Source organism: Zootoca vivipara, chromosome 2 (genome assembly GCF_963506605.1).
Source record: "Zootoca vivipara chromosome 2, rZooViv1.1, whole genome shotgun sequence".
Taxonomy (NCBI): Eukaryota; Metazoa; Chordata; class Lepidosauria; order Squamata; family Lacertidae; genus Zootoca; species Zootoca vivipara.
This window is the reverse complement of record NC_083277.1, coordinates 117,032,541-117,053,071: the sequence shown is the minus strand read 5'-3', so window position 1 is coordinate 117,053,071 and position 20,531 is coordinate 117,032,541. Positions and strand designations below refer to the sequence as shown.

The 20,531-nt window shown below is 44.4% G+C and overlaps 1 protein-coding gene across 1 annotated transcript; it reads left to right on the top strand.

Moving 5' to 3' along the window:
* The first annotated feature begins 17 nt into the window (after positions 1 to 17).
* Positions 18 to 12,029, top strand: LOC118081542 (keratin, type II cytoskeletal 7-like). Its single transcript, XM_035108036.2, has 9 exons — positions 18 to 761; positions 4,192 to 4,403; positions 5,413 to 5,473; positions 7,382 to 7,477; positions 8,471 to 8,635; positions 8,757 to 8,882; positions 10,229 to 10,449; positions 10,980 to 11,008; positions 11,461 to 12,029. Exons 1-9 carry the CDS (start codon positions 18 to 20, stop codon positions 12,027 to 12,029), a joined length of 2,223 nt encoding a protein of 740 aa, XP_034963927.2.
* Positions 12,030 to 20,531: the final 8,502 nt, after the last annotated feature.

The window sequence follows — 20,531 nt, the reverse complement described above, 5'->3', positions numbered from 1 at the left end:
CCTCTGAATAAGCCATCATGAGCCGGCAGTGCTTCAGTTCCCGGTCCCTTAATGGAAGACGGCTATCATCTGGCTCGGCCATCAGCAGTGGATTTAGGGGTGGCAACAGCCTGTCTTCCATCTGCTACACCGGAGGAGGCAGATGTGGCGGCTACAGCAGCATAAGCCACTATAATATCGGCCGTAGCAGAAGACTTTCTGGTGGAAGCCTTGGTGGATACGGAGGAAGTTCTGGTGGATACAGTGCAGGCTTTAGGGACTTCAGTGGCTTGGGCTATGGTCCTGGGCCATTGGGTTATGGCTTTGGGCCCGTAGGGTATGGCGCTGGCATTGGCAGGCCTGGAGGCTTTAGTAGTCGAAGTGCAGGGGCCTATGGCACACCTGGAGGTGTCAGCAGCCAAAGCCTTGGAGGCTACGGTGGCGAAGGAAGTGGTAGCTATAGATATGGTGGATTCAGCAGCCGAAGTTTTGGTGGTGTTTGTGGCAGAGGCTATAGGACACTTGGCTTTGGCATCCCAAGTCTGGGTGGTGGTGTGTATGGCAGCAGAAGCATTATTTGTGGCCGTCCTGTTTGCGGGGGTTTGGGCTATGAGCCCATTGGCCGCTTTGGTGACTCCAGGGGGATCCAGTCAGTCAGGATCAATACAAACCTCCTGAGGCCCCTTTGCATACAGGTTGATCCAGAGATCTCTAGAGTGAAGGTGGAGGAGCGTGAGCAGATCAAATGCCTCAATGACAAGTTTGCCTGCTTCATTGATAAGGTGAGATTGTATGGTGAGTCTGCTCTTTTGCATCCTGTTTGAGTTAGCCTCTTGCGAAGAGACAATGAGATGTCTTACTTTTCAAAGAGCTTCTAATAGTTTATGGCAGTGTTTCCCAACCTTTGGTCTTCAGCTGTTTTCGGACTACAATTCCCATCATCCATGACAACTGGTCTCGCTAGCTAGGGATGATGGGAGTTGTAGTCCAAAAACAGCCAGAGACCCAGGGTTTGGAAACACTGGTTTATGGGACTGGGCTTAAGTGGGGAAATGCAAGGATGCAGAACCTTTCGGACTGCATATTCTATCACGTTTCGTTTCTGAGTTACTCAAATTATGATTACGTTTCTCCTTGCCTTTTAAAAACATCTTTCATTTCTAGGCCTGTCAATCAATGAAATAAAACTGACTAATCAACTATGTTTATTTACTAATCAACTAATCAAAATGTTTCTTTAAATATTAATTATTGAAATAGTTTTGCATATAACTAAAAAAAATACAGGACAAATATCTTTTTAGAGCATTAAAGGGCTGTGACATAATGTCCATACTACGGTAACACACCAGAACCAAAATTGCCCATATTAACAAAAGTGATTCCAATGCCTCCAGACTGATTAAAATTGGCCAGCATTGGTTATTTTATTTCTTTTTAAGGTGTATATTGTGTATGGTGTTGGAATGGGTCACAACAAACAAGATAAAGAGAGAAAACTGAGTTGAAAGCAAAAGTAATAGTCCTTCAATCTGGGCATACTATCGTAAAAGGCCTGCAACAAGAAAGCAAGCCTTTATTGGGTTCCAAAATACATACAAAGCAGAAGCCAGACAGAGCTCAGAGGGGAGAATATTCCACAGGTGGGGTGCTACTGGGCAAGACTGTATGGGGAATTGCATTCCTTCAGGCACTCAGACCCTGAGCCATTTAGGGTTTTGCATGTTGGTGGTGACTAATAAGCATCTAGTGTAAATATTTAAGAACTGGTGTCATAAGATCCCTTGCAAATGTGCCCGATGATCTGGCTGCTGCATTTAGAACTAGTTATAATCTCCAGACCATGTATAGGTAGACCCATGTAGAATGCATCTCAGTAATCTAATTGTGAGATTACCAGGGCATGGATAAAATAGAATCAGAGTGCGAAACCCTGCAGAACCAAACTGTGCAGATTCCTAAAATCCTGACCAGCAGCCTCTTGGAGACTGCGTGAAAAGAGGCAAGATGCAGCACAGCACAGTGGCCAGCACAACTCATGGCCAGAATGAGCAAGATGGGAGCTTAGCTGTGAGTTGTGCCGTGTTGCTGGATGCTCTGCATCCTCCAACTTCTTTCCTATGGTCTATGGACACGGGTGGCGCTGTGGTCCTAAACCACTGAGCCTCTTGGGCTTGCTGATCAGAAGGTCAGCAGTTCAAATCCCCACAATGGGGTGAGCTCCCGTTGCTCGGTCCCAGCTCCTGCCCACCTAGCAGTTCAAAAGCACGTCAACGTGCAAGTACATAAATAGGTACCACTCTGGCGGGAAGGTAAACGGAGCTTCTGTGCACTGCTCTGGTTCGCCAGAAGTGGCTTAGTCATACTGGCCACATGACCTGGAAAAACTGTCTGTGGACAAACGCCGGCTCCCTCGGCCTGTAAAGTGAGATGAGCGCTGCAACCCCAGAGTCGTCTGCGACTGGACTTAACTGTCAGGGGTCCTTTACCTTTTTACCATGAAGGGCCTCCTTCTCCGGCTGCTTTAAAGCAAGAGGCCCGTGGACACAAATAAATCCCTCTGGGTTTTCACATGCATTGAACGTGTGGGTGCAAATGGCTGCACCCTTTTTCTTGGCTCCTTCTTTTGCAGCTGCTCTAACCTATGGAGGTGATGGAAATGGATCGTTTCTAGCTGCCTTATAAAAACCCAGTGGGGTCTCAAAATTTCAGTAGCACCCTGTGCAGTGCCAAAGTTCAGTGGCTCCCATCTCTCGCCTTCCATTCTGCATGACAGCACTGCCTGCAGCATCCCCAAGGCTCTGTGCCCAGTGCAACCAAACTGGTCATGCTCTCCTAAATCTGCTTCGGACAAACCCTACCCAACCCAGTATTGTCTTTGCAAACAGACAACAGCTCTCTAGGGGTTCAGAAAGGGGAGACTTCCAGCCCTATTGGGAGGTACAGGGAAAATGAACCTGGGACCTTCTGCTTGGGGGAAAAAATGCTGTACCACTGTTCTGTGGCCCTTCCCCGATTCTGTTTAAGCAGAAATGCACTGAACTCTTTCAGACCCTTTGGAATTTAAACTTGAAGATCATCATTAGTGTGTGTGTGTGTGATATTAAACAATTTATATTCCACCGTGTGTATTTTGATGTTTCCTTTGGATGAATTTGAACTGGGAACTGAATGTGAACCAAACTAGTTTCTTTAGTAAAGCGACAAATGTGAACTGGAATTGGTTATTTATTTATTTTAAAAGGGACTTTCCAAGCTCTGGTTCTGTGTGGCTTGCTCCCAGGCCAAGCCTTAACTTGATTAACAATTAAATTGATTATGACTGCACTCTTAGCTAGAACTTGCTTGGGGGTAAGCCCCATTGAACACTGGAGGGCAAACTGTTGATTCTGAGTAAATAAAAATAGGATTGTACTATAAGGCTTGTAGTTCTGTCTATTTGCAAACCATTCTTTTTTCCATTGGCAGATTTAAACGCTTTTGTTCTATAATTTGTCACTGTATACTTGGTGACAAGAATAAGAAAGTAGGCATTTCTTCTCCGATAGCATTCCCTAAGCAATTAGCTGTACTGCATAGTATCATAGCTGCCAAGTCTCCCGTATTCCCCGGGAAACCCCCGTTTTTCCGGCTGTCCCCAGCCGAAAAAACAGATTCCCCCCCCCGGTTTATTCTGGTGCGGCGGCCATTTTGGAACTGGGCGGAGCATGCTCAGAAGCGACTTTTGATGCTGCTTTGCCCAGTTCCAAAATGGCGGCAGCGCTACTTCCGGTCTGCTACTTCCGGTCCAGTCCCTTATTTCTCAGGCCGGAACTTGGCAGGTATGCATAGTATACTACCCATCAACCCAGTTCCTGGGAATCACAAGTGGGAGAATGCTGTTACACACAAGGTACTGCTTGTGGGTTTACCGCAGGCATCTGGCTAGCTACTGTGAGAACAGAACAATGGACTACAATGGGTCTTTGGCTTGATCCAGCAGAGCTCTTTATGTTCCTAGATAATTGGGGGTTCACTCTGTTTCTTCACTGTCAAATTAACTCTTCTGTTTGCTTTAGAAATGCATTAAATGCCAATGCCTGGCTCTGGCAAAAAAAATCCCAATCCATTGGATTCAAGAACTGAGGGGGAGTTTTTTTCTCCATCTCATAGGAAGACCTAATAGGTTCCTGTGTTTAGTAGGCTATCACCACGGCTTCATTTTAATTGCAGGTGAGGCACTTGGAGCAGCAAAACAAGCTTTTGGAAACCAAATGGAATTGCCTGCAGCAACAGGGGCCTGTTGAGAAGAAAACCATTGACCACCTGTTTGAGAACTACATTGCAACACTGAGGAGGCAGCTAGATCTTTTGCTGAATGAGCGGGAGCAGCTGCAATGTGAGCAAGCTAAATTCCAGGATGTGGTTGAAGAGTACAAATGCAGGTAAATGCTGGGCTGTCTTCCCCCCAAAAGGTCTGGATTAAGAAATGAGTAAGGGGCCTATTTCTCCTGGGATGCTGTGTCCTCTAACCATTTGTGATTGTTCTAAGACACAGCCTTCAGCAATTTGTGAAGAATAATGCTGATCCACCTTGTAGGGCTATTGTAAAGATTATGGTGGTAGTGTGACTAAAAAAGTTTGGACACTTGAAATGTGCTTTATAAGACAAGTGTTAAGTGTTGTTGTTGTTGTTTAGTCATGTCCGACTCTTCATGACCCCATGGACCAGAGCACGCCGGGCACTCCTGGTTTCCACTGCCTCCCGCAGTTTGGTCAGACTCATGTTGGTAGCTTCAAGAACACTGTCCAACCATCTTGTCCTCTGTCATCCCCTTCTCCTTGTGCCCTCCATCTTTCTCAACATGAGGGTCTTTTCCAGGGAGTCTTCTCATGAGGTGGCCAAGGTATTGGAGCCTCAGCTTCAGGATCTGTCCTTCCAGTGAGCACTCAGGGCTGATTTCCTTCAGAATGGATAGGTTTGATCTTCTTGCAGTCCATGGGACTCTCAAGAGTCTCCTCCAGCACCATAATTCAAAAGCATCAATTATTCGGCAATCAGCCTTCTTTATGGTCCAGCTCTCACTTCCGTACATCACTACTGGGAAAACCATAGCTTTAACTATATGGACCTTTGTCGGCAAGGTGATGTCTCTGCTTTTTAAGATGCTGTCTAGGTTTGTCATTGCTTTTTTCCAAGAGAAGTCTTACCTTTGTTATTTTCATTCTGAGTTCTACGAGGTAGATTCAATGGAGAAATATTGCCTAGTTCAATATGATGAACATGCTCGGCCTTCTTTCACCCTGTGCTGCTCAGCCATGCTGAGTCCCAAGCCAGAATCTCCCCAATGCAAGTCCAGCCCTCTGTCCACACTCAGTCAGTGCCTCCCTGACTCTTTGCAATAGAGCTGATTCTCAGAAATCATTGTATCTCCTCCTGTTCTCCACTGAAAGGTATGAAGAAGAAATCAACCGGCGTATGGCTGCGGAAAATGAATTTGTGTTGCTGAAAAAGGTGAGTCCAATTGGTTTCGAAGAATGGAAAAGGCAATTAATTAAAATGTTCAAAGAGCTGGAGGCATGGCATGGTCATTACACTTTTCCCTGCTTGAGAAGCTCCCCCCAAAGCATCTTCTAAACACAGTGCTGGAAAAAGATTTTTATCCATCATATTCTTCTTACTAGGTACCTTATAACAGGTCTTTCTTTGTGTGCACGTTGTCTATATTATAGCAGAAGTAGGGAACTGATGGCCTTCCAGATGTTGATAGACTCAGCCCCACCCACCATCGGCTCCAACCAGCATAACCAATGATCAAGGATGGTGGAATTTGTAGTCTGGCAACATCTAGAAGGTTGTGTGTACGCTACACCCTTAAAAAAATATTATTATTTTTAGAAAGGCCCAATGAAATCATAGTATACATACAGGTACGTATGCAATGCTACAGTGATTTTATTTTTATTTTTAATCTAAGAGTCAAAAGCACGTCAAGTGCAAGTAGATAAATAGGTACCGCTCCAGCGGGAAGGTAAATGGTGTTTCTGTGCGCTGCTCTGGTTCGCCAGAAGCAGCTTAGTCACGCTGGCCACATGACCTGGAAGCTGTCTGCGGACAAACGCTGGCTCCCTCGGCCTATAGAGTGAGATGAGCACCGCAACCCCAGAGTCGTTTGTGACTGGACCTAACGGTCAGGGGTACCTTTCCCTTTTTTAGAATCAAGCAAATATCAATGGATGTCAGGTTACAGACAGTAAAACTGTGGGGTTCACTTTGTGGCAGCTTCAGTAGGTTGTAGGGAGTGACATGGTGCAATTCTAAGCATCTGTACTCAGAAGAAAGTCCCATTGAGTGCAATGAGACTTACTCCCAGCAGTGAGAGCCACTTCAAATGCGTGGAAATATACCAATATGGGAAGCACAGTCCCATAAGTATATATTGTTTGGAAAGTTCTGGGAAGCTGCACATTGACAGAAAGGTGCCCTTCCTCTGACTGTGCCACTACTCTCTCCCAACTCCACTTGAGACAAGGAGATAACATAAGAATGGTTGATTTAATTATCCGCCATATTAAAGCTCAGGTCTTTCTTGACTGAAAGTATGGAGACCTCCTCTCCTCTCCTCTCCTCTCCTCTCCTCTCCTCTCCTCTCCTCTCCTCTCCTCTCCTCAGCAAGCCCTGTGGTCACTGAATTACCAAAGTAAAGTTTATTGTGAGGACTAAGCCTTTACACAAATATCTACATAACAATGTTAAAATTCATTACATATAAAATAAGAATAAAATCCAATAAAAACAAATTATGAACACAATAAAGGGGTCTTTTCCTTGTCAGCCAGAAATCTTTCCCGAGCTTTCATGGCTTTCATCACATAGACCGCTACCACATAGGAAATCTGTGGATTGGCATCAACTAATAAACATTTTACGCGATCTTCGGGGTTACATATTGAATTGGGTATGATTTGCACCTCTAAAGCTCGAATAGAGAGGACACTGAAGAAGGTAATGTATAAGGTCCTCTTTAGTTCTCAGGGGGCAAGGGCACAAACGGAGCTCTACTGGGATTCTGGCAAATCTACCGGCCAAGTGTACCGTAGGTATTGTTGGCCATAGTAAAAGCTCTCCGAAGAATGGGATCAGTGATATCCGCCCAGTAGTTGGCACAGACCTTGACTGCTTTTAATTGGGTGAACCAGTAAGAAAACCCAGAGGTTTTTCAAGATGTCTATAGCGGCGTCCTGATCAAAGATCCATTCTTGGATTTTATCAGGGCTCCACAGTTTAAGGGTATTAAACTCGGGCAGAGTATATCTGAATAAGATATCTAATAGGTTTTGACACCAAGTAGTGTTATATTGGAAAAGTGGCATAGGCTTGGAAGAGTCCATAGAGAAGTATTTATTGTGTCTTGTCTTTCAGGATGTGGATTGTGCTTACACTGGCAAAGTGGAGCTGGAGGTGAAAGTGGAAGCCTTAAGACAGGAGCTGGAGTTCCTCAGATGTGTCCATGAAGCAGTAAGTATTTCTCATGATTTATTTTGGATCTCTGTTTTCTTAACTTAAATTCAATTTTTCACATTTCTGCTGCAATTTGCGGTTTTCTTTTTAATAAGAAAAACAAATCCTCATGAAATTTTGCCTGCAGTTTAATATGAATATCTCCTAATAAACACATTTTATGTGAAGTTTTCACCAATGTACATTTCCCCCCCAAGCAATATCCCCCCAAAGAAGGCATTTTTTCAATACTATTTTCCCCAGCATTGGCCGCATCTTTAGATGTGGCCAATATGGCCTACTCCACCCCCATTGTTCTGCCCGGACACTGAGATCCAGCGCCGAGGGCCTTCTGGCTGTTCCCTCTCTGCGAGAAGCCACGTTACAGGGAACCAGGCAGAGGGCCCTCCCACCAGAAGTTACATAGAAAAACAACTACCAGGCGTTTAGGGAAGCTTTTAATGTTTAATAGATTATTGTATTTTAATTTTTTGTTGGAAGCCACCCAGAGTGGCTGGGGAAACCCAGCCAGATGGGCGGGGTATAAATATATTATTATTATTATTATTATTATTATTATTATTATTATTATTATTATAAACATTGGTTGGAGAACTGCATTGTAAAATTTGATAGATCCACCTTTAAATGTGAGCTGATTCAAACTAATTCCCCTTGCCAATTTCCAAGGCAACCAGAAGACAGCTTTAGATAGTTCATCCATCTTGACAGCTAATGAAATAGTGTCTTCTATTAATATTGGATACAGCAGCAAGCTTTAAACATACAAACTAATCATCATCCACATTAAATTTATTACCTGCCCTTCACCATCAGGTACCAGGGTGGGTTACAACACTTTAAAAGTCAGAACTAAAAGCATTCAAAAGGTGTTACAGTCACAAGAATAGAGTGGCCACATGGAATAGCCCAAACTGTCTCTATCCAGTATAGACACCTGATAACCTTCCGCCTGTTAAAAAAAATATCCATTGTACGTTTTATTTTCAGGAAATAGAAAGCTTACAGACAACAACGGCTGACACCAATGTTGTTGTGTCTATGGACAACAACCGAGAGCTGGACATGGAGGGGATCATTAACTCTGTGAGGTGTCAGTATGAGGAGATTGTACAGAGGAGCAAGGACGAGGTCAACGCTCTTTATGAAACCAAGGTAAACATGATATACGCCTGTCTGCAACAGAGAGAAGCAATTGCCATTGATTGTTACCACTGTTTTAGATAATTGAATCCACAGAGCCAAAAATAAAGGCATCATTTCTCTCTGATTTTAGTTCAAAGATCTGCAGTCCACCTGGGGGCATCACTGTGACGCTTTGGCTAAGGGCCGCCAAGAAATCCAGGACCTGACTCGCCTTATCCAGCGACTTAAGGCTGATATGGAAAATGCCAAGAAACAGGTGAGAGAGGTGAAGTCGAACAGGAGAAGATTGAGCAGCAGAAATAATTTTCCTGGTCTTGATATACACCAGGGATAGTCAATGAGGAGCCTTCCAGGTGATTTTTGTCAATGGGAGATGTAGTCCATCAGGGATGGTAGGAGCTAACAGCACCCGGAGGGCACCTCATTGGCCACCCCCAGATTCACACTGACCTTTGTGCTCACCATTCAGAACTGAAAGAAACATTTTGTATTTATTCAAAAATGGGAGGCGAAGGAAGGGAAATTCCCAGTCCTGCTGTAATCAAAGTTAAGACATTAATACTGTCTTAGCTTGCTAGATTCATTGGTTTATATTTTACTCATTCCAAAACCTGAAACATCACTGATCATTTAAAAAAAAATCCACCTGCTCGTACATAATTTCCATGCCTGTTTGTACCAGCTGCCTTCCTTTTTGATTCTCCCCTCCAAGAAGTCATCTGATTTCCCTACCACCACCCTACGTTTCCTCTTTCCTGCCCCAGCTCTTTCCTTCCCACCATAGAGTTTAAAGACACCTCTGGCTGCTGCTCATTTCTTAATGTCTAATGATCAGGGAGCCTGGACTAAACTGAATCAGAAGAATCGCATATGGCTCAAGAGTCTGGGGCTGCAGGCATACCATACTCTTAAAGCACATTCAAAGCACATTCTGCTGCCCTCCCCCAGTAATCATGGGACCTGCAAATTACCCCTCAGAGAACTATAGTTCTTAGCACCCTTAAGAAACTACATTTCTCAGGATTCTTGGGGGCGTGTGTGCTTTGAATGTGCTTCAAAAGTATGGAATGCATGTAGTCTGTGACTATCTCCTTAGACTGGGCTAGGAGGCAGAGCAGGTGCAGATCTTTCTCCTACTCACTGAATTTTATTACACTGAGGATGACCTTTCAAGCCCTAGATGACCTCAGCCCAGTATACCTGAAGGAGCGTCTCCACCCACATCATTCAGCCCGGACACTGAGGTCCAGCTCCAAGGGCCTTCTGGCAGTTCCCTCACTGCAAGAAGCAAAGTTATAAGGAACCAGGCAGAGGGCCTTTTCGGTAGCGGCCCCTGCCCTGTGGAATGCTCTCCCACCAGATGTCAAAGAGAAAAACAACTATCTGACATTTAGAAGACATCTGAAGGCAGCCCGTTTTTAATGACTGATGTTTTAATGTATTTTTAATCTTTTGTTGGAAGCTGCCCAGAGTGGCTGGGGAAACCCAGCCAGATGGGTGGGGTATAAATAAATTATTATTATTATTATTATTATTATTATTATTATTATTATTATTATTAATGGATCAACTCTTTTCTCTCTTTATCTGTGCCTTTTGAAGATTGATGTATTACAGACAGCTATTGCTGACAATGAGCAGCGTGGCGACTGTGCCCTGAAGGATGCCAAGGCAAAACTTGCGGAGGTGGAGAATGCCCTGCAGTGCTCTAAGGATGAACTTGCCCGCATGCTAAGGGATTACCAGGAATTGCTGAATGTTAAGATGGCTTTGGACATTGAGATTGCTATGTACAGGTCACTTCTGGAAGGAGAAGAGAGCAGGTGGGTGGGGAAAAAAATAGCACCCATGCAATGCTCATACATATCCTTGCTGGAACATTGCTTATATTGCTCTTTGGAATGTAAATATAGAGATTTTGATGAACAACGTAAAATCAACAATAACGTTGCATTGATAAAACCTTCAGAATAAATGTATAGATCAGAGTAGTACAACATAGAAGGATCACCCCTCAGGGAGCGCTTGGGTTAAGATGCTGAATTAATCAGCTGGAATCCAGGAAGAAATCCTGTTATCAAGTTATCTCAATAATGTGTGGTTGATTCTTAACTGTTACTAAGCTTTAAAACGTGGCCAAATAACATTTGAAGTGATCGAACCTAGCAAGCTTACACAAAAATCTTGCCTTTCAATTCTTCAGTATTCCTCAAAGTCACATTTCAAAAGTGAGAAAGAAAATATGAAAATAATTTGAATTCTGAAATATGGGGGGGGGAATAGTTACTTCCCCGATTACTACAGAATTGTGGCACTCTTGGAATATTAACATTTTCTTCTCTTTTCTCTGCAGGATAAGTAGTTCTACTCCAGTTAACATAGGTAAGTAACTTTAAAGCTATATATTATTGCACTGGGACGCGGGTGGCGCTGTGACGTATAAAACCACAGAGCCTAGGGCTTGCAGATCAGAAGGTTGGCACGACGGGGTGAGCTCCCATTGCTTGGTCCCAGCTCCTGCCAACCTAGCAGTTCAAAAGTGCAAGTAGATAAATAGGTATCAGCGTTTTCGTGTGCTGCTCTGGTTTGCCAGAAGTAGCCTAGTCATGCTGGCCACATGACCCGGAAAAACTGTCTGCAGACAAACGCCGGCTCCCTCGGCCAGTAAAGCGAGATAAGCGCCGCAACCCCAGAGTTGTCTGTGACTAGACCTTAATGGTCAGGGGTCCCTTTACCTTTACCTTTATTATTGCATTGAAAAATGCTATTCATTTCACCGAGAGGCCTTAGAAGTGTGTGTCTGAGTAACTGTTTATTTCCCCCTACTCCTGTAGCTGTGTTGGGTTGCTCCAACATCTCTCCAGGTGGTGGAGCTGCATATGGTGGTACCTTGGGAGGAAGTGGATTTGGAAGGAGACGTGTCTATGGGCTTGGATCAGAAGGACAAAGTGGCAGCGGCGGAGGAGGATTCAGCTCCAGAAGTGGAAGGCTGAACTACAGAACTGGATTTAGCTCTAGAAGTGGAGGGTACCAATCGAGATGCACAATGAGCTCTGGATTTGGGCAATGCAATAGCAGCTGTGTGGCTCCCTGTGGACCTAGGGATTGTGGCTTAGGATCTGCAGGAAGTGGAGGTTTTAGTTCTAGGAGCAGAGGATACAGTTCCAGAAGCGGGGGTTGCAGCGCAAGTGGACCGCGCATTTCCTCAGCTGGTGGAGGCTACACCACTGGGAGCACAGGAGGCTGTGGAGGAGAGGCCTACACCTCTGAGTGTTCAAGCGGTGGCTACGCCACTGGTGTCGCTTCTTCCTCTAATGCCGGATGCAGCAGTGGAGACACAAGACGCAACTCTGGAAGTGGATGTCAAACAGGGTATGGAGGAAGCTGCTCCATCATCAGATAAAGTTCAGGGCCAGAATATTGTTTGGGGGCAGTGGGGGGATGTCTCTGTCTGCCGAGGAAAGCAATATACCATTATCCACCACTGCAATTTGTGTTAAAAACCTACAAATGAGGGAGATCTTGGCATTAGGGAATTCCCTTTCGTTGGCCTTTTAACTCCCCCCCCCCAAAAAAAGTCACAATATATGTTGGTCCAGAACACCTTGATTCTGAACATCACTACAGAAGTGATGGGTTTTTGCCACGTGATGGGTTTTGCCATAGGGCAACATCACTGAGAAACCTCCACCATTTCAGTCATTGCACTGTACCCAACTAAGTTATAATCAGAGTAGACCCATTGAAATTAATGGACCTAAGCTAGTCATGTGTCCACTAGCTTCAGTGGGTCTCCTCTGAGAAGGACTAACTTTGGTTACAACCCATAATTATTGACAACCTCTTGCCGCGCGATATGGTGCCATCTTTTCATGAAGATTTCTGCACCTAGTAATGTTGGCTGTTTGCTGGGCAACTTAAAGTAGTCAACAATATTCACACTGAAGCCCAGAATCCTAGGCAACACACTTTGGGCGGATTTCAGCATCATGCTATGGTGAATTTCCCACCAGCACCAGCATTGCAACTTGCCAGGTGGAATGGTCCTCTGTCTTTGCCCCTTGTGTGTTGTTCTGGAGGTTCTCCCAATGCCCCCCAAGCCAATTTCAGGGGCGCCAGGGGGCATGCGGGGGGAGAAGAAGGTGGAAAGCCCCTTTGCATGACGGGTGACCCTCACACAGGGCTTGTGCTGATGGGCCTCATTAGGTGAATCCCACAACTATGTCAAGGGCATTGTAGGAAATTAAAACGGCTGGTCTTCAGGCTCAGCCACGTAGTATTAGCAGGGCTTCCCACCTGGGTGCTGGAATCCCAGAAGCTATATGAGTACACTGTGGGTTGTATTCAACCAATCCTTACTCGGGTAGATCCATCAAAATCAGTGGCCAAGACTAACTCATAGCTGCCAAGTTATCCCTTTTTTTAAGGGATTTTCCATTATGCTGAATAGGCTTCCTCGCGAGAAAAGGGAAAACTTGGCAGCTATGGACTAACTGGGGCCCCATCTGTACTAAGCATTTAAAGCAGCATCATGCCACTTAAAAAGTCATTACTCCTCCAAAGAATTCTGGGAACTGTAGTTTGTTGAGGTTGCTTGGGAGATCCCACTCCCCTCACAGAGTGACAGCCCCCAGAGGTCCCTGAGAAGAGAAACTGATGGATAAATCACTCTGGGAATTGTAGCTTTGTAAAGGGAATAGGGCTTATCTAGCAACCCTTGGCACCCTTGACAAAATACTGTTCCTTTGATTTTTTAAGAGAAGCCAAAACTGTTTAAAGTGGTATGATACTGCTTTAAATGTATGACACATGTCTTATGTGCGTTCGTTTTATGGGTCTGCCTTGAGTAAAAGTTACTTGAACACAACCCCGTGTTTCTTTGTGAACAGGTTCAGAAACTTAATCTAACAATTTTTGGAGGTAGTTTAATTGACCTGTGAGATGGTGGAGGTTGATTCCTCCCATTATAGTATTTATTACGCAATGGATCAGAGAGAAAACATTTTAGGTCCATTACATTAGGTGAGGGGTAGAGAACCTCTGGCCATCCAGATGTTCTTGAATTATGCTGACGGGTTGGTGGGAGTTGGAAGCCAACAGCACCTGGAGGGCCACATGTTCCCCATCCCTGCATCCCACGGAACATCTGTGTATCTTTGATCATATGTGCACTATGCTTGCATCAAAGTTATATTTGTTTAATTATGAAGTCTCAGAAAGAGGCCGGGAATTACTGTTTGGTGAAGATGCTGTCTGTTCCTAGCTCAGATAACTTCAGTTTCCAATTGTTCATGGGAAAGCAAAATACTGTTATATATTCTTTTTCGTAGTTCCCAGTGGAAAGAACACTTTCCTCCTCATTGCTACTGGTGGGAACAGATTTAATATTTATTCCCATTTTCCAGAGATCCCAGGGGATTGTCATTCCGTGAGAAGGAGCTAGAACAGGCATCCCCAAACTGCGGCCCTCCAGATGTTTTGGCCTACAACTCCCATGATCCCTAGCTAACAGGACTAGTGGTTGGGGGTGCCTGAGCTAGAATATTCTATAACAGAAAATGTTCAGTACTCCACTAAACTATCATTCCCAAAATCCCTGGGGTAGCTGTTAAAGGGTCAAAAACAACAACAACACATATTTCTCATGTAAATATGGCTTCATCTCTCTGCTGTGTAATTGTATCTTCTGAGGTTAAATAAGGAGCAGTTGATAAATCTCTCTGTAGTAACTTGAACAAAGAGTACTAATGGCTTACACTTCTTATTTTCCACTCAATATACATGAAAGAAACGCTTTGTGGTTATTATGCATATACGTGATTACTATCACACTGCCTGCCCGCCACTTATCAAACAACTCTCCCATTTTCTCTTTGGCAAATAAACAGTATCTGTAAATCTTCTTGTGTCAGATGATTATTCTTAATATGAGGTGGTTCAAGGTAGGGGCTGGGGATAAATTTAATTCTGTTCACATTTAAAAGCGAACCTACCTATTTTACCATAAAGACCAGAAAGAAGGCTGATCGCCGAAGAATTGATGCTTTTGAATTATGGTGCTGGGGGAGACTCTTGAGAGTCCCAAGGACTGCAAGAAGATCAAACCTATCCATTCTGAAGGAAATCAGCCCTGAGTGCTCACTGGAAGGACAGATCGTGAAGCTGAGGCTCCAATACTTTGGCCACATCATGAGAAGAGAAGTCTCCCTGGAAAAGACCCTGATGTTGGGAAAGATGGAGGGCACTAGGAGAAGGGGACGACAGAGGACGAGATGGTTGGACAGTGTTCTCGAAGCTACGAACATGAGTTTGACCAAACTGCGGGAGGCAGTGCAAGACAGGAGTGCCTGGCATGCTATGGTCACGAAGAGTCAGACACGACTAAATGACTAAACAGCAACAACCTATTTTACAATTTCTGAAACAATGTGTGAACAAAAATGCATCCATCCTTCAAAATCTACACTTCTCTGAATTTTGCAATGCAAGTAGTGTGTACAGCAATGCATATATCAGAGTAAAGTGTGCATAGAAATGCATATATTAATGAAATACAACAAAAGTACATCATATTAGGGAGAACTGCTTTGCAAATATGTATGTATTAGGCATACAACAAGTATAGACATTAGGAGGAATTTGCACTAAAACGCTGATGAATTCTCAAGCTGCCCATCTGTAGCTTAGGGTCAACCTATAAAACAGGGGTAGTCAATGTGGTCCCCTCCAGCTGCTGTTGGATTCAAAGTCCCATCAGCCCAAGACACCACATTCAGTGAGTCAGAGACAATGGGGGTTGTTGCCTAACAATATCTGGAGGGTGGCAGATTGGCTGCCCTTGAAGATTAAAGATTCCAAGTGTTCACCAATGGCCATCTAAACTATAGGAAACAGCTATAATATCACAACTGCTCAGAAATTGAACGCATCTATTGAAAGGTGGCTTCCTTTGTTTGGAATGAAAGTTATAGGTGGAATATTATGCCTCAAAATGACATTGCTTCATTTAGCATTTTGATTGGAAAGTTATATGGCCTTGACTTTGATTTTTTAAATAAAAAAATCCACTTTTTTCTAAACTCAATTGCAAAAAGAGATTTCTTTAGGAGGAGAGTAATCATTGACCCTATTAGCTTCTGAGAAGTAGAACAGAAAAGGCAAGGACTGCACTACCAGGAGGTAGTTTTACACTACTTACATTAGTCCTTTGCATGTACCTGTACCATACTTTGCTATACTATATGTGCCCACTTACAGAACTGGTTTTTTTTCCCCTTCTGGAAATCGTGGAAATATTAATATAAGTTTGTTCTAGATCATCTGAGAACAAAGCTACAAAAAACAATTTTGTGTGCCCTGTGAGAATAATATCCACTCTTTTAGATTCAGACAAGAGAATCAGTGTCATATACACTGAAAAATTATATCTTGCTTTCCAAGGGAAATTATTGCACTGGGACATTATTTGATGTTTATGAAATTCTCCCAGGATTATTATTATTATTATTATTATTATTATTATTATTATTATTATTATTATGGGGGAGAGGAAGTATTACCTAATCTTGTTTCCAGAATGATACAGTTTTATGTTCGGAATCCAATCACTATGGTATATATGGACTTTATGCAGACTGCTGTGTATATCATTGGGTATATTTTTGTACATGTTACAATGATAACATCACAGCCCCAGAATAAATGCTGATGAGATTGAGGGATCACAATGGCACCTTCATTCTCTCTCTCCTTTTGCTCTTAAAAGTGGGGCCCTCTGCATTAAACATGCTTGGGGGCAAGGCCTGCATTCAAGGCCTTAATTTGCCCTTCTCCACCACATATTAACAAGGTATGTGCTCACCTGTGGCCCTCCAGCTTTTGCTACAGCTGTTGTCCTGCCATACTGTCAGAGGTTATTGTGACTACTCCTGAGTAACGACCTTCCACATGCTTGTCTTTCAGAGGTCTTTATTAGCGCACATTATTTACAGTGTAGCGAGCGGTCGGTTTCATGTCTCCTCATTCGGAATCAGAATCCGGCACTGCCCCCTTTCACGATTTTGACCAACATAAAAGCCTCGGGACAGTGAATCTCCTCCCCTTTCTCCTCCTCCTCAATTCCGGAGTCGGGGGGAAGGGTCTACGTTCTGCCTTATTCCTCTCCTCTCTTTCCCTCTCCCTCTCTTCCTGCCTGTGGAGCAGGGGCTCTTGGATGTTGCCAGAGGTCTGGCACTCCCTTTCCGTCTCCTGACTTTCCTCATCCGTCCCTTCGCTTTCATGACTGCTTGGAGATGGGCTGCTTCTGATGGGGGGGGGCTGTTCACTATAAGCCCTTCCCCTTACACATACCATTGGCCAGGCTGATGGGAGTTGGAGATCTAATTTGTTTCCCTGCGCCAAACTCCAGTTCACTGAAGCTGCACAATGGCACCTGCCATCTGCACCTGCACAATGGCTGCCTGAAATGCACACCTCAGCTTATCTATGGCTTCCATTTTCAAATTGGATGGAAGCTGGTTAGAGGGAGAGCACCTTGAACAAGCTACAGGACACCCATTGATTGTGGCCAATATGATGTCTACTCAGCTTCAAAAACCAGCCATGGGAGGGCGCTGGAGCCACTGTAAGTGGTAATGTGTACACATTATTCTGCTGCCCCAAAGGACAGGACTGGAATTAATAGACTTGTGTTAAAGAAGGGTAGGTTTCAGCTGAACATTAAAAGAAACTTCTTTATTCTTTACAGTGGATTGACAATGACATTGGAACCAATTAGCAGGGTTGGTAGTCTCCTGCTTCTTGGAGGTTTGCAATCAGAAGGTGGACACCCACCTAGATCTTGGTTTCCTGCATCAAACAGGGGGTTGATCTAGATGGCTTACAAGGAGCCCCACTCCAGCTCTACAGTTCTATGCATAGCTGCCAAGTACCCCGTTTCCCCCGGGAAGCCCCCGTTTTTACTTACCTTTTTCCGGTGGTCCCCCGTATCACTTCATCTCCCGTTTTTCTCCGTTATTTTCTCCTGCCGGCGGCCATTTTGTTCTTTCCGATTTGCCCTTCTATGGGCACCAAAAATGGCCACCGCCGGCTTCAAAAGTCGCACCTACGCATGTCCGGAAGTGCATAGACGCGATTTCCGGTGTCGGCGGCGGCCATTTTTGGTGCCCATAGATGGGTGGAGCGACACCGGAAGTTGCGTCAACGCACTTCATGACATGCGTACAAGTGACTTTCGAAGCCGGTGGTGGCCATTTTTGGTGCCCATAGAAGGGCAAAACGACACCGGAAGTTACGTCGAACGCAACTTCTGGTGTCACACGGCTGCCGGTCCCGGATTCTGCAGTCCGGGACTTGGAAGGTAAGGTTCTATGGCAGTGACAGCTGAAAAGTTCCTTCCTAGTGGCCCATCTAGTCCAGCGTCCTGTGCTCACAGTGGCCAATCAGAGGCCTGTCCTGTGGGAAACCCAAAAGCAGAACCAGAGTGAGACAACACTCCCCCCCCCTAAACACACACACACACACACACACACACACGTGCTTCCCACCAACTGGCATACAGAGGCATGCCATCTCTGACAGTGGTGGGAGAACACAGCCATTGTGCAAGTATTCACGCCAGTGACCGGATTACGGTGACAATAGTGGTGGGCTTTTTCACAAGAAATATAAACAAACAAACAAGCCAACAAAAGTCCAGGCACAACAGCAAAATATTAGAACATGTATTGACTAGCACCACCTAGTGGGAAAGGAATGGCAGACAGTTTTTGTAAGGATACAAAACAGAATAGAATAATTTGGAGAGGAAGCATTCTTCTTTGCTGCCAAAAGGTTGGATTTGAATTTCTTTCATTTCCCATCATTTTCAGTTATGGATATTCATAGATGGGCTTCCTGGAGGAGGGGAAAATAAAATGTAAAGTATTGGCTTGGAGAAGTCTCCATTTAATTTCCTTGAAATCCATCATCAACAAAAATATAAGGATGTGAAAGTGATGGGCAAACACCTGCAGCTTGTTTTGGAATGAGTCTGCTTAAAGCAAATAGTACTGAAGAACGCTCATTGCACATTTGAACATAAGCTATTTTTGTTTGACATCATGCCAAATCAGGTGCTCATGAGCCCCCAGTGAAGAACTCAGGCGACAATGGGGCTTAGAGACTTTGCTCCAGCTGAAGCTGAACCTAACCTCAAGGTCTTCCTGCTGCAGTAGCTTTCCCCTTTCCTCAAATTTGCTAAGGCAGGGGGGCAGCAGTGCAGAGGTCTCATTGCAACTGTAGGTCCACCTGGGTCCGTTGGCAATGGGAAATATGGGGACTACATTTCAAACAGGTAGATTGAAAGATCTGTTGATACCAGGCATCCCCAAACTGCAGCCCTCCAGATGTTTTGGACTACAACTCCCATGATCCCTAGCTAACAGGACCAGTGGTCGGGGAAGATGGGAATTGTAGTCCAGAACATCTGGAGGGCTGCAGTTTGGGGATGCCTGGAATAAACCTATTTACTGCCATTTCTATTAAAAGAATAAGGACTGTTTACAATAGATAGGAGAATGCAGCACATGACAACAAAAAAGAACAACAGTGAACTAAAACCTACAAAAGAAAATATAAAAAACCAAAATATAATAGGAAAAAACTGACAGATTACTGGGTGCAAATGGCATCCACCTGAGAATTCCCAAAGAACTCAGTTGTGAAATTGCTGATCTAACAAAAATGCCCTTCTCAGGTGAGCCTCCATACCTGAAGACCAGAAAGTGTCCAAGGTAGCACCCATTTTTTAAAAGGGATCTGGGGTATGTCCTGGAAATTGCAGGCCAATCAGCCTAGGGTCTGCCCCAGAAAAACTGGTGGGAAGTATTGTTAAAATAACAATGCATAAAGAAGAACAAGCCTAGCTTAAGCAGAACCAGCATGGCTTCTGCAAGGGAAAGTTGTGCCTTGTGAACCTATAAAAGTTCTTTGACGTCGTCACCAAGCAGATAAAGAGGTGGTCTGGTTGACATAATGCACTTCAGGGATGTCTGAGCTGAACTCTGAGCTCTGTCTTTGGAGAGAGGGGCATGAAATCTGAATTTTACCACATTGCTAGGTGAAATGTACTCGGAGTCGAGAGTGAATTTCATGCTCTTTATTCAGCTCATAGTCCTCAAGGAGAAGAAGAGAAGACTGGCTCCTTTCCCAAAACCATCTGCTTATATACATTATTTACACAATGGGCCTTGCGTGATTGGCTACTTCAGGGCTACACCTGTGGGCCAATCAGGTTGTGGATTGACTTCTGCCTGCAGCCTGATTGGCTGCTCCTACAGGCCAATCAGGTTGCAGATTCACTTCTGCCAGCCGCCTGATTGGCTGCTCCTGCAGGCCAATCAGGTTGCGGATTCACTTCCACCTGGAGTTGGATTGGGTAGCTCCTGCGGACCAATCAGACTGCTGATTCTGACTCCTATTGTTCTAGGATTCAGCTCAGTACATAACACCAGGCTTGATCCATTTCCATTTGCATGAGCTTCTTGTTTCTAATAATGGGTTGCTGTACTATTTTACACATATGTTCACCAGGGAGGAAAAATCAAGGCTTTGCATCCCCCCCCCCCCCGTCCTAGAGATGGATTGTGCTATATGGGTTGCGTGTCACTCACCTGGTGGTTAAGCTTCTGTCAATAAATATTAAAGCAATTTTAAATTCTCTCTCCTGCAGTCACTCACCCCTGATACACCTCAATCCTCTTGACCAGATTTGGAGGGGAGGGGCTGAAAGGTGAAGGGGGGGTAATAAAATGGCTTCTCTCCTTGTTCTGCTGATAGACATCTTACCAGCTGAGTGAGTCCACTGGGTATTATCCAGTGTTCTTTAAAAGTATCCCTTGAAACTGAATGTCCTTTGTAAATCAAG

Excerpts from the sequence above, each read along its gene's own strand:
- LOC118081542 (XM_035108036.2), top strand. The coding sequence starts at position 18 with ATGAGCCGGCAGTGCTTCAGTTCCCGGTCCCTTAATGGAAGACGGCTA. Across the intron at positions 5,474-7,381 it reads AATTTGTGTTGCTGAAAAAG|GATGTGGATTGTGCTTACAC; the intron begins GTGAGTCCAATT and ends CTTGTCTTTCAG. Across the intron at positions 10,450-10,979 it reads CTGGAAGGAGAAGAGAGCAG|GATAAGTAGTTCTACTCCAG; the intron begins GTGGGTGGGGAA and ends TTTTCTCTGCAG.